Source organism: Phocoena sinus, chromosome 3, assembly GCF_008692025.1.
Source record: "Phocoena sinus isolate mPhoSin1 chromosome 3, mPhoSin1.pri, whole genome shotgun sequence".
NCBI lineage: Eukaryota > Metazoa > Chordata > Mammalia > Artiodactyla > Phocoenidae > Phocoena > Phocoena sinus.
In genome coordinates this window covers 143,401,709-143,414,490 of record NC_045765.1, presented here as the reverse complement: position 1 = coordinate 143,414,490, position 12,782 = coordinate 143,401,709, and the positions used below count along the sequence as shown (strand labels likewise).

Sequence of the window (12,782 nt, the reverse complement as noted above, 5' to 3'; positions counted from 1 at the left end):
ATTTCATTCCAGTTTTATTGAGATAAAATTAACATATAACTTTGTTTTAGTTTAAGGTATATAAAATAATGATTTGATATACAGTCATCTCTTGGTATCCACAGGGAGTTGGTTCCAGGACCCCTCACAGATGCTTTCAGGTCCCTGTATAAAATGGTATCATACAGTCAACTCTTTGTATCCGCAGGTTCCCCATCCGCAGATATGAAGGGCTGACTATACGTATTTATTGTGAAATGATTACCACAGTAAGTTTAGTTAACATCCATCATCTCATGCTGTACATTGCATTCCCAGAACTTATTTATCTTATAACTGGAAGTTTTTACCTTTTGACTGCCTTTACCCATTTCATCCACCTCCTACAGATTGCAAAGATCAATCTGTTCTTTGCTTCTGTGAATTCTGTTTTTGTTAGATTCTGCGTATAAGTGAGATCATACAGTATTTGTCTTTCTCTCTCTAATTTATTTATCTATCTTAGCATAATGCCATCAGAGTCCATCCATGTTGTTGCAAATGGCAGGATTAACTTCCTTTTTTGGTTGAGTAATATCCCATTGTGTCTATATGCCACATTTTCTTTATTCACCCATCAATGAGCTAAACAACTTAGGTTTTTTTCCCATGTCTTGGCTATTATAAATACTGCTACAGTGAAAATGGAAGTGCAGATATCTTTGAGATAACGGTTCCATTTCCTTCAGATATATAACCAAAAGTAGAATTGCCCAATCATATGGTAGTTCTATTTTTAATTTTTTAAGGAACCTCCATACTGTTTTCCATAATAGCTGTACCCATTTACATTCCCACCAGCAGTACATAAGGGTTCCCTTTTGTCCACATTCTCATCAACACTTATCTGTTGTCATTTTCATAATAACCATTCTAACAGGTGTGAGGTGATATCTCATGGTTTTGATTTTCATTTCCCTCATGATTAGTGATATTGAGCACCTTTTCATATACTTGTTGGCCGTCTGTATGTCTTCTTTGGAAAAATGTCTGTTCAGATCCTCTGCCCATTTTTTAATTGGATTGTTTGGTTACTTTACGTATTGAGTTGTATGAGTTCTTCATATGTTTTAGATATTAGCCCCTTATCAGACATTGGATTTGCAAATGTTTTCTCCTATTCAGTAGGTTGCCTTCTTGTTTTGTTGATGGTTTCCTTTGCTATGCAAAAGCTTTTTAGTTTGATGTAGTCCCATTTGTTTATTTTTGCTTTTGTTGTCTTGCTTTTGGTAAAAATCATTGCCAGGACCAATGTCAAGGAGCTTACTGCCTGTTTTCTTCTAGGAATTTCATTGTTTTGGGTCTTACATTCAAGTCTTTAATCAATTTTGAGTTGATTTTTTTGTATGGTGTAAGATAGCTGTCCAGTTTCATTTTTTTGCATGTGGCTGTCCAGTTTTTCCAACATGATTTAATGAAGTGACTATCATTTTCCCATTGAATATTCTTGGTGCCTTTTTGGTAAATTAATTGACCATATATGCATGAGTTTATTTCTGGACTCTCTGTTCTCTTCCATTGATCTATGTCTCTGTTTTTATGCCAACACCATACCACTTAAATTGCTGTATCTTTGTAATATAGTTTGAAATCAGTAAGTGTGGTGCCCCCAGCTTTGTTCTTCTTTTTCAAGATTGCTTTACTCTTTGTCTGTTTTGTGGTTCTACACAAATTTTAGGATTGTTTGTTCTATTTCTCTGAAAAATGCCATTGGAATTTTGATAGGGACTGCATTGCATTGAATCTGTAGATTGCTTTGGGTGATATGGACATTTTAACAATATTAATTCTTCCAGTCCATGAGGATGGAATATTTTTCCATTTATTTGTGTCGTCTTCAGTTTCTTTCATCAACTATGCCTTACAATTTTCAGTATACAGATCTTTCACCTCCTTGGTTAAGTTTATTCCTAGATATTTTATTCTTTTTGATGAAGTTATAAATGGAATTATCTTAATTTCTCTTTCTGGAAGTTTATTGTTAGTGTATCAAAAAAGAACTGAATTTTGTATATTGAATTTGTATCCTGCAGATTTACTGAATTTGTTTATTAGTTCTATCAGTTGTGGTGCAGTCTTTAGGGTTTTCTGTGTATAATATAACATGTCATCTGCAAATAGTGACAGTTTTACTTCTTCCTTTCTGATTTGGATGCCTTTTATTTCTTTTTCTTGCCTAGTTGCTCTGTCTAGGACTTTCAGTACTATGTTGAATAAAAGTGGCAAGAGTGGCCATCCTTATCTTGTTCCTGATCTTAGAGTGAAAACTTTCATCTTTTCACCATTGAGTATAATGTTAGCTGTGGGCTTGTCATATGTGGCCTTTATAATGTTGATGTACATTCCCTCTGTACCCATTTTGTTGAGAGTTTTTATTGTGAATGGATGTTGAATTTTGTCAAATGTTTTTTTCTGCATCTATTGAGATAATCATGATTTTTATCCTCACTTTGTTAACGTGGTGTATCATTGATTGATTTGTGGATGTTGAACCTTCCTTGCATCCCTGCAATAAATCACATTTGATCATGGTATGTGATCTTTTTATTGCTAATATTTTGTTGAGGACTTCTGGATCTCTGTTCATCGGGGATATTGCCCTGTAATTTTTCTTTTCTTGTAGTGCCCTTGTCTGATTTTGGTATAGGGGAATGCTGGCTTTGTAAAATGAGCTTGGAGCTGTTTCCTCCTCTTCTATTTTTAGAAGAGTTTGAGAAGAATTGGTTATTAATTCTTCTTTAAATGTGTGGTAGAATTCACCAGTAAAGTCATATGTCCTGGGGTTTTCTTTGTTGGGAGGTTTTTGGGACCAGTCACCTAGTAATTGGTCTGTTCAGATTTTCTATATCTTCATGATTTAATCTTGGTAGATTATATGTTTGTAGGAATTTATTCATTCTTCTAGGTTGTCCAATTTGTTGGTGTATAATTGTTCATAGTAGTCTCTTACAGTCCTTTGTATTTGTGTGGTATCTGTTGTAATGTCTCCCCTTTCATTTTAATTTTATTTATTTGAGTCTTTTTTTTTTTTTCTTGGTAAGCATAGTTAAAGGCTTGTCTACTTTGTTTATCTTTTCAAAAATCCAAGTCTTACTTTCATTGATCTTTGCTATTCTCTTTTTAGTCTCATTTTTGTTTATTTCTGCCATGGTGTTTGTTATTTCCTTCCTCCTTCTACTAACTTTGGGCTGAGTTTATTCTTCTTTTTCTACTTTATTCTTCTTTTTCTAATTCCTTGAAGCAAGTTATGTTGTGCTTCTATCATTTCTTTTTCTCACTGTGTATATATATTAAGGAAAGAATGTTATGATCCCTGCTCCTAGTTTCTATATTAGGTAGTAGTAAATTGTCATTTACATAAAAAACTTCTAAAATAAAATGTTTCCTTTTGTAGTTCTTCCTCATGGTAATTTGACAACTGCACAATATCAAAACCATGATGCTTAAAACAAGAGTTTTCTTAAAATCTTTTCTTGTGCATTCTTCATTTGTAACAGTGTTCTTTCAGTTGCTTTAAACCAACTCCTTGGTATTTTGTCTTCATTAAATAAACCAATTTGCAATGGCCTAAACTGTGCAGAATATACCTATATAGTGACTGCACTTGCAGGGTGGGTGGCACTTTGTTTCATATTGAATAAAGTATAACAGGATATAAATTGGGGGTAGGCAAACTTCTTGTGTAAAGGCCCAGATAGTAAAATATGTTAGGCTTTGTAGGGCACTTATCTCTAACATTGTAGTATGAAAGCAGGGATAGACAATATGTAAATGATTGTGTGTCACTGTATTCTAATGAAACTTTATATACAAAAACAGGTGATGGGGCAAATTTGACTCACAGGCTTTAGTTTGCTGAACATAATATAAATATAAAATTGAAATTTTATATAGGTGCATCTGATAACTAGATTCCTTATTCTGTAGCAAATGAGACTCAAAATTTGTATTTCACACTATCATTTGAGTATTAAAAAGACTGATCTAGATAGAGTTTTGAATTATTTTCCTATTTTTATCCAATATTTATAAATGTACTATGAAATTAGCCAAATATAATATTTTTGCCAGGATATTTAATATTTGTGAGCACTTAGTTTTATGTAGTAGAATTATATATGTTATTCATATATTAATATATAATTGATATATTAAATGTAAACATATAACAAGTGTATACAGGCTGAAGTTACCTTTAAATATTTTATACTTGTTGCATGTCAATTATGAAATCTTCTCTCCCATCTTTTCATTTTGTGGATAATTTCTCTGTAATTGTCAATATAGAACAACTAAGAACTGCTTTCAGGGTTTAAAAAAGAATTTTCAATTGGAAAAATTTCTTGAAAAATCTCACAAATTTATTCTAATGATTACACTAATCATTCAATAAATATTTATGGCCGTCTTCAACATCCCATGCGCTCTGCTAGATGATGCAAACTGGAACACAAGTCTGTGACTTTATCAAGCTTATGATCTCATGGAGAATATGGGTAACTAAAGATACAGTGACAGTGTAATATTCTTAAGAAAAAAGGTGTATATGAATCCAGAGGAATAAGGAATCACATGTGTTTTTAGCACAAGGGCAGAAGGAAAAAGCACTACAAGTTTAGAGAAGTTAAACATTTGGCTAATTTAGAGTACAATGTGGCAGAAGTAAGGTAAGAGTAGATTAGTTAAAATTAAAACATTGTTTTACAGCCATTAGTAGTAAAAACATAATCAGGAAATATGCCATTCCTAGTGTTGTTAGAAAATGTTTTTCTAGCATATTATAAAATAAATGTTGCTAAAATTCCCTACGTATTCAACCTAATTAATAGTAGTTAGTTGAATAGCTAATAAACATAGTTTAATACTTGATCAAATTGATGAAAATATTTAAATAACAGATGTCAACAGTGAATTTTGTTCTTGATTTCATATTTTCTGGTTTCTTCGTGATCTTAAACATGTTAAATAGTTAATATTATTTTGAGCTAAATATTCCTTTCTAAAGTTTGGCATGATAAGTATATAATAGTAACATTACCACTTTTCGAAAATGGTTAAATTCATGGCATCTACTTACTTTTCTCCTGAGACATATTGAATATCTCTTAGAAGATTTCCTTTCTAATGTCTTTCCCCTTCCAGTCCATCCCACAAATTACTGCTAGAGTAACATTTCTAAAGTACATTCTGATTCTGTCCCTCCTCAAAAAGACTGTAACATCTAAACCCTACCTACTTTTATGGCCTTACCTACTTTTTCTCCCTATTGAATATCATGCTCTGTCCAGAGCAGACAGAGCTGGAATGCTGTAAAAGGGCTACCAGTTCCTAGTGCTTGTCCCCTGTTCTCCATCCTCTACCTCACTCCACCTCATCTCTGTTGAAAACCCACTGTGTTCATGAAATATCTCCTAATCCCTCACAAATAATCATTGACCTTTTTCTTGTTTCCATAAAATATAACTTTTATTCTTTAGGAATATTCATCTCAAGTTGGTATAATATTAGCATTCATTTCCTTCAACCTCTGTTACAAATATCTTTTACAAAGGTGCAATGTAGTATACCTATCATTTTGCATTCTGTTTTCTTTACATTTACTATCTCTGTACTAACATTGTTCATAATTATACTTAATATGATTTACTCTTCCACTGTGTTTCCCCTGTGGTTGGACATTCTGATATTACAATAGATAAACTGATCTAAACATTTTTCTTCATAGAAACCTTTTGTTATACAAATTTCCTTGGAATAAATTTTCCAAGGATGGTATAATGGGTTGAAGGATTTGAACACCATTTGCTGTGTGTTATATATTCTACACTGTTAGCAGAATCTGAGTGTACACATTTCAGCAAATTGCAAGCAGACCTACAGAACTCAGAAGGAAAGCATAGATCATTTTTGTATCATTTCGAACAGTCTTATGCATTAGCAATTAACTCCTAAAGGCATTGCCATGTAAAGCAAAGTGGAAAACTTGATCTTTTCAATGATGATCATGAGTCAAGAAACTTGTCTTGTTAAAAAAAGATGCATAAAGTGCTTTTTTAGAAAGGTTTACATAAAAAATAATTAAAAGAGTAATTTCTGAGTAATCCAAGGTTTTATTGTAACAGGGCTTCAAAAGTGTAGTATTGCAACTTGTATATCAGACTTAAAATGTAGATAATTAAGTTCTCTGATACAAGGTAGTGAATATTCTATCAACATAAGGTAGTGAATATTCTATCACTAAGGTAGTGGAATATTCTGTCAACTTATAATGAGTAGAATCAATTTGATTTGAGTATATTATTTAAATTATAGTTTATTTTTCACTGAACTGTAGCTTAAGAAACAATGGGCTGGGAATTCCCTGGCGGTCCTGTGGTTTAGGGCTCCATGCTTCTGTTGCAGGGGGCATGGGTTCAATCCCTGGTCAGGGAACTAAAATCCCCCAAGCTGCCTGGCATGGCCAAAAAAAAGAAAAAAAGAAACGTTGGGTAGATTAAGGTTAGAAGGACCTTTTCAATTTGAATTGATTCCTGTTTTGAGAAACATGGCAACCATAAAGTTTTGATTGTGACCTAAGGACAAATAAGATGCATGTTGTGACCTAATAGGCACATACAAACACATAATAACAACACCTTCCTTACTACAGGCATAAACACTAACATCTCCTCTTTCATTTTAAACATACTGCTAGTCAACACCTACAAAACTGATTCCACAACTTGCTTATGGGTCACAATCTGCAACTTGAAAAAGTGCTGGCTAAAATTTAAAGGGAGACTTGCCAGTTTCTTAGGTTACAGCATTCTTTATATAGTGATTATATAATGATGATTTACATTAGTTTCAGGAGTATTTCTCAAAGAACATCAGGAAGAGAATAGCTTCAAATTTGACCCTGATGAATGCTCATAGCCACAAATGAATAACTAGTCTTCTTTTAAATTAAAAAAAATAATAATAATCCTGAACAAGCTTCTAGCTAATGCTTAGGATTTCTGCCTCTTTACCAAAATTATGACAACTTTAAACCTGATTATCCTCATTATACATCATTTCTTTTTATCCTGAACCATCACAAAAAAAACAATACCTTTCAGTTATTTCTTGATCCTTTTCTTCCAGAGGGTGTAGTCTACCTGATCCCTCTTTCCTTAAATTAAGACCTCCTCTCAGTTATAAACAGATCCCACCCCCTTATTATCCTGATGACTGTTAACAATTACTGTAAAAGATGTGAGAGAACGAGAGAGCAGAGTCCCTTGTCTTGGGATATAATAAACCATTGTAAAGGAGAGTGCAAGCACCCATACATATCTTAACCCTTGATTATTTAGTGTATATTTATCTGCAGAGTAATTCTATGATAATTTTATCAAGTCAGCATATCTTTGTGAATAGAAATTTAAGGCAGAACATAACAATTAGGTAAATCTGCTTCTTAAAAAAAAAATCTCCTGGTGAACTAAAAGCAGATACTTTGGGTTATCCATATTTATAGACTCCAAATGTTATGTTTCATGTAGTACAAAAAAGAATTTCCATTAAAAGGAAGTTGGAACTGTCTTCATTTGTATAAAATATAGCAATTCTGAAATTATACAGGAAGTACATCTGTAAGGTGAACATAAGAAATTGTGAACCAAAGAGTCAGAAATCATTTATTGACCATCTATATATGCATACTTAATATTATAGGTCATGTGGAAAGGGGAAGATACATACTAGAAGACATGATCCTTCCATCAAAAAAAACCACATATTTAGTTAGAGGTGCTCAGAGCATTAAGGACTTCTAAATGAGATGAAGATGTGTTTACCTTGGGGGTTTGAAGATACTGACAATCCAAAGCTAAAGTATGATTTTTTTACCTCTAGTAATATTCTAAAAAGTGAGCTCACTGATAAGATACAGTTAAATTAAGAAAAGACAGAACAAAGAATGTAACATGATTTGAAAAATGACACAGACAGTTAACTCAACATGAATATGTCACAATTCCAAGCATGAAGTCTTTGGAATATTACTAGTCACCGAGTGTTTATTCTTTGTTGGGTAAAATTGGTTGCTATGGCGTGTCCTTAGAAGAATAGAGGTTAACAGTTACTGAATACTCCATGATGTTGAAATAAAAGTTTCATGATGAACAAAGAAAGGATTATTCTTCATTTGAGATTAATAATGTATGTTTCATATTCTTAAATTATTAGTATTGTATATTCTTGAGGCTTTTAATTGGTCTTAGATACCCATTTATTTTTGGAATTATTTATTTTTATTCTTTATTATCATTTGAATACGTTTAGTCTTAAATGTTGATTGTAGTTTACTAATACTTCCTGCTGTAAACCACTAAGGTACTCTTTGCTCCCAGTTCTTAAAATTTAGCAGGTAAGACATAATTTTTATACTTCCACTCAAAGATTTGCATGGTTAAGTTTTAAAGTGTCCATCTTTTAGTCCATCAAGGACAAATTATCCTGAATAAATAACTTTTTCTAGTTCTGCTTTATTTTTAAGCTCTCAACAGGATGTTATGGATTTATTTCTCATAGCAGCAGTTTGTGTGTTTGTGTATATGTGTGTAGGATTAAATAGTTAATATTATGTTAATAGTTCTAATTATATTTTGTTGATATATGTTTATCCTGTCTTTACTCTTTCATGGAGAAATATGAATTTATTTCATAACAGGTTTGAATTTATTCTTTTCAGTTATTGACATTTATATATTATTGTTTTCCATTTATCTTGCCTTTCATGTTCCTGTTATGTTCAGTTAAATGCATATTTTGGTTTATCTGTTTGAGGAAATTTTCCGTAACAGTAAAGGCATTAACCGTGCCTCTCAAATAGACAGTGATGGGTAGAAGCATATAAAACTCTTGTCACAGCCCCCCGCACAGGGCCACCAGGATGATAGCGGATAAGAAGTAAGTGTTAAGTAGAAGAGAATGAGGTGATAAGTGTCTTCCAACTCTTCTCATCTGTACTGATGGATTAGCATTCCTTTCAAACTAACTGCTCCAGACCTCTATAAAACAAATTGGGTGCTACCAAGAATGTGAGATGTACCCCCGCCTACAAATACACCTGATAATGCAAGTGGGATCTCTAGTTTCAGAAAGTTTTTAGTCAATGCAGACAAATGAAGGCACTAATTGTAGTAAAAATTGATGATATAACTACCCTCCGTTGCTATGATAATAAGTATGTATTTTAAAAGTTGCTATATGATGATACATGTATTAAAAGCTGCATTATCAGTTTAGTGTTAAGACTGTTACAGTTGTAAATATGAACGTGTCTTATTAAAATACAAAAGTGACTTAGAAAACTTACATAAATATTAATATTTCATTTTCATTGTGCTTAATTTAGTTAAAATTTCCCTTTTATCTTCAGATTTATATGTTTTCTTACCTTTTATTAATAGGTAGTATAGATCAATCAGTGTTAAAAGAATTACCCCCCGAACTCCTGGCAGAAATTGAATCCACCATGCCACTTTGTGAACGTGTGAAAATGAATAAACGCAAGCGTAGCACAGTTAATGAGAAACCAAAATATGCTGAAATCAGTTCAGATGAAGATAATGATAGTGATGAAGCTTTTGAATGTAAGTATATAACTTTATTATTACTTTAGAATTAAAAAGCAGATTGATATGTTTGTTTCATTTATAATTTTGGGGGGTTAGCAAGAGTACCGTGATCATAATATAGTATAGCAAGTATTTTTCTTTATACTTAAAAATGTGTGAAAGATGAGATCAGTTGGCACCAAGAAAAAAATTTTTAATGAGTTATAATTAGTGTCAGAATAACACAAGTATGCCTCTATATGCATTTAGCAAACATTTATTGAGCTCGTACTATCTGCTAGGCAGTGAGAATAAAAATATAACAAATAGGATGTGGCCCCTATCTTTGAAGAGCCTTCAGTCTAATGGGGGAAATATGTAAACAATTGTAGTACAGTGAGAAGAGTGCAATGATAATAGTAAATCCAGGGTGCTGTGGGAGACACATTGGATTGGCAATCAAAATTATACTGGGGTTCAGAGAACGCTTACTGGAAGAGGTGACACTTGAGTTGAGTCTTGAAGGACACGTAGGAGATAGCCAGATGAAGAATATTTTAACCATACTATCACTAATTATGAATGGATTAGCCACATTGCCAATTATCTGTTTGGTTTGGACCTGGCTTCTCCTTTTTGCCCATCTGTGTCCTGGAATTCCTCCCTTGTTTCACTGTTTTCAGAGCTGGCTTCTTCACTACACAGCTACCGTCTCTACAACACTGTGATCACCTGTCTTTGCACTAGACTTGCTATACCTCGCCTGTCTTCCTACTGGTCCACTGAAAAAGTTCTTCTCTTTATCCCTATCTTCCTTCTACTGGAGCAAGAGAATTGAGCCTAGCCAAGAGGGGTCAGCAACCTTGTTGACTTAAACGACATTCAGTGGAAACAGACTATGGGAGATTCTTCACTTGTGTGCCAACTGACTTAGTCATTATGACCAAAAGAAGTGGGAAGACTTACAGTGGTTTCTACCTGTTCCACCTAGTTTCTGTAGATTGAGGTGTGACAAGCAAGGGCAGGAAGGACAGATGCATGCTGCCATTTTATGTATATCGCTGATTGAAGCCCTTCACCTCCAGAGTTTTTAATCTATGTTCGTTTACTCTAATCTTCTCAAAATTGTGAGCCTTTTGAGCTATGAGCAGTAGATATGAATACTGAACAAATCTGAACAAAGTTTAACATTGAAATAAAATATGGCAAAATTAATCTGACATTAATTATATGTATAAGTGTTATAATTTGTATTATCATGAGATGTATTTACATGCAGTATATTCAATGGCTAAAGCTATATTTTTATATAATCAAACATTTTGTTCATACGGGAACATACGATCTGGAAAGAGAGAAGAGTAAGGAGTTCTGATGTCTAGAAACTCACTCCCTTTATATACATGCCTCTGCTTCACTTTCCTTCCTTCCCCTGATACCTCACCCATTTCTAAAAGGAATAACTAAAAAAGGAGTTCCTAATTGCAGACTGATTTCAAATCACACTTCAACTCCAGTTAATTGAGAGTGGCTGCCTGCATTGCTAAGCTGATGAGAAGTTGTAGCTACCTCACAGTTAAGTAAAAAGGTAGCATAATCAGAAAAGCCCACCAAATGTAAAATAGAGGAGAGAGCCACACATGCCTCATGTTTGTTCCTCTTTGCAACCTCTGTTCTTTGCTTTCTGTGATGAGAGATATTGTCTCATCTTACGGGAGCACATAATTACATCTTAAAAAGCCATGGATCTATGCCCCAAAATATTGAAAGCTAATATTAGTTAGGGAAACCTTAGCTTCAGCCCCTGCTAGGAAAAAGGGAAGTTTCTCTGGGTTTTTCAAGAGACCTTAGAATATAGTTCCCTGGTTTGGGGGGGTTTATTTCTGTACAAGTAACTATAGAAAAGTTGACTCTGAGGCCACTGAAATGAGTGATGAAAGAAGCTGACATAAACAACCAAATAGCCATATACCACACCAAAATAATGTAATAAAAATAGAGTACAATACAAAATGTATAAAAATATTATGAGAACATAAGTAGCAAGCATTATCCTGATTTGAGAGAGAGAGACCTTTTTTGAAACAAAATTTTATTGCAGTTTAATCAAACTGGTTTCCCTAAAAATCTAAAAACTACGGAGAGAAAGGGGGAAAGATAGGGGAACTATTGAGGGTTAACTTTGAAAGTTCGGCCACAAAGATTTGGATAGTCATAGCACAATTACAAAGTCTCTGGGTTTGCTGGGGAAGGAGGAGGGGAGATAGAGAAGCTAAAGAGACATACAGGTGAAATTTGGAAGGGTTAGGGTGGAAAACACCTAAGTCATATTTTACATACCCTCTCTGTTGAATTCTTCCCCTGCTTCTTCCAGGGTAACAAGACATGTAGAGAATGAACAGACGAGTCATAATGAATGGGATCCTGATAGAACCTTATTGCAGCATACAGAGTATCATAGACGTTGTGTTTCTTTTTTTCCTTAATTTGCCGTTCCTTTTTTTTCCAAATTGCTTAGTTTAATGAATGTGAAAAAAAAATCTCCAAGACCTATAAAAATTACCACCGATACAGCATATTGTATGTACTTGCTAACCATAAGGTTTTTCAAGCATTTCTACTCATAGAATTAAAGGATTGAATAAATTTCTTATGAAATTAATTAAAATTAAAAAAGACTAACTAGGTCATATTTGAGGTCATAGAATACTACTTTCTGAACAAGTTTGCTTGTTAGTTGTCATTCCTCAAAGTGGGTATTTCGGTACTTGTTGAAAAACGTTTAGTGAATGCTATACATAAACGACCTGTTTTCTCTGACACATGCATACACACCTACTTTTATTAGTATAGCAGACAACCCCTCACTAAGAGAATGTTCCAGGGCACACTAATTATAAAAAGGGGGGAAATCCTGCCTCTCCTTCATATATTTCATAGTCAGATTTTTGCCTAATTATGAAGAAAATCACTGAAGATTTAAATACATCCATTTACATTCGTCCTCTTGCTATGCCAAACCTATGACCACAAAGAAGAGGAAACAAAATTATCTTTGCCATGCTGTCAGTAGATTCTTGAATAGGAATAACTAGGGCAGCATATAAAGGTAAGATTAGCCAAGGTATAGACATTGATTACCCACACAGAAGGACATCGGCATAAGCATAGAGTGCATGG

General features: G+C 33.5%; 1 protein-coding gene across 4 annotated transcripts in view; it reads left to right on the top strand.

The window, feature by feature from the left end:
- NIPBL (NIPBL cohesin loading factor) overlaps positions 1-12,782 on the top strand; it is a 197,335-nt gene that overhangs the window by 114,809 nt on the left and 69,744 nt on the right. For all 4 annotated transcript variants that reach the window (XM_032625187.1, XM_032625189.1, XM_032625188.1 and 1 more), the window contains one exon: positions 9,456-9,638. In XM_032625187.1, the coding sequence (XP_032481078.1) occupies positions 9,456-9,638 (183 nt within the window). The remainder of the gene's footprint in view (positions 1-9,455; positions 9,639-12,782) is intronic.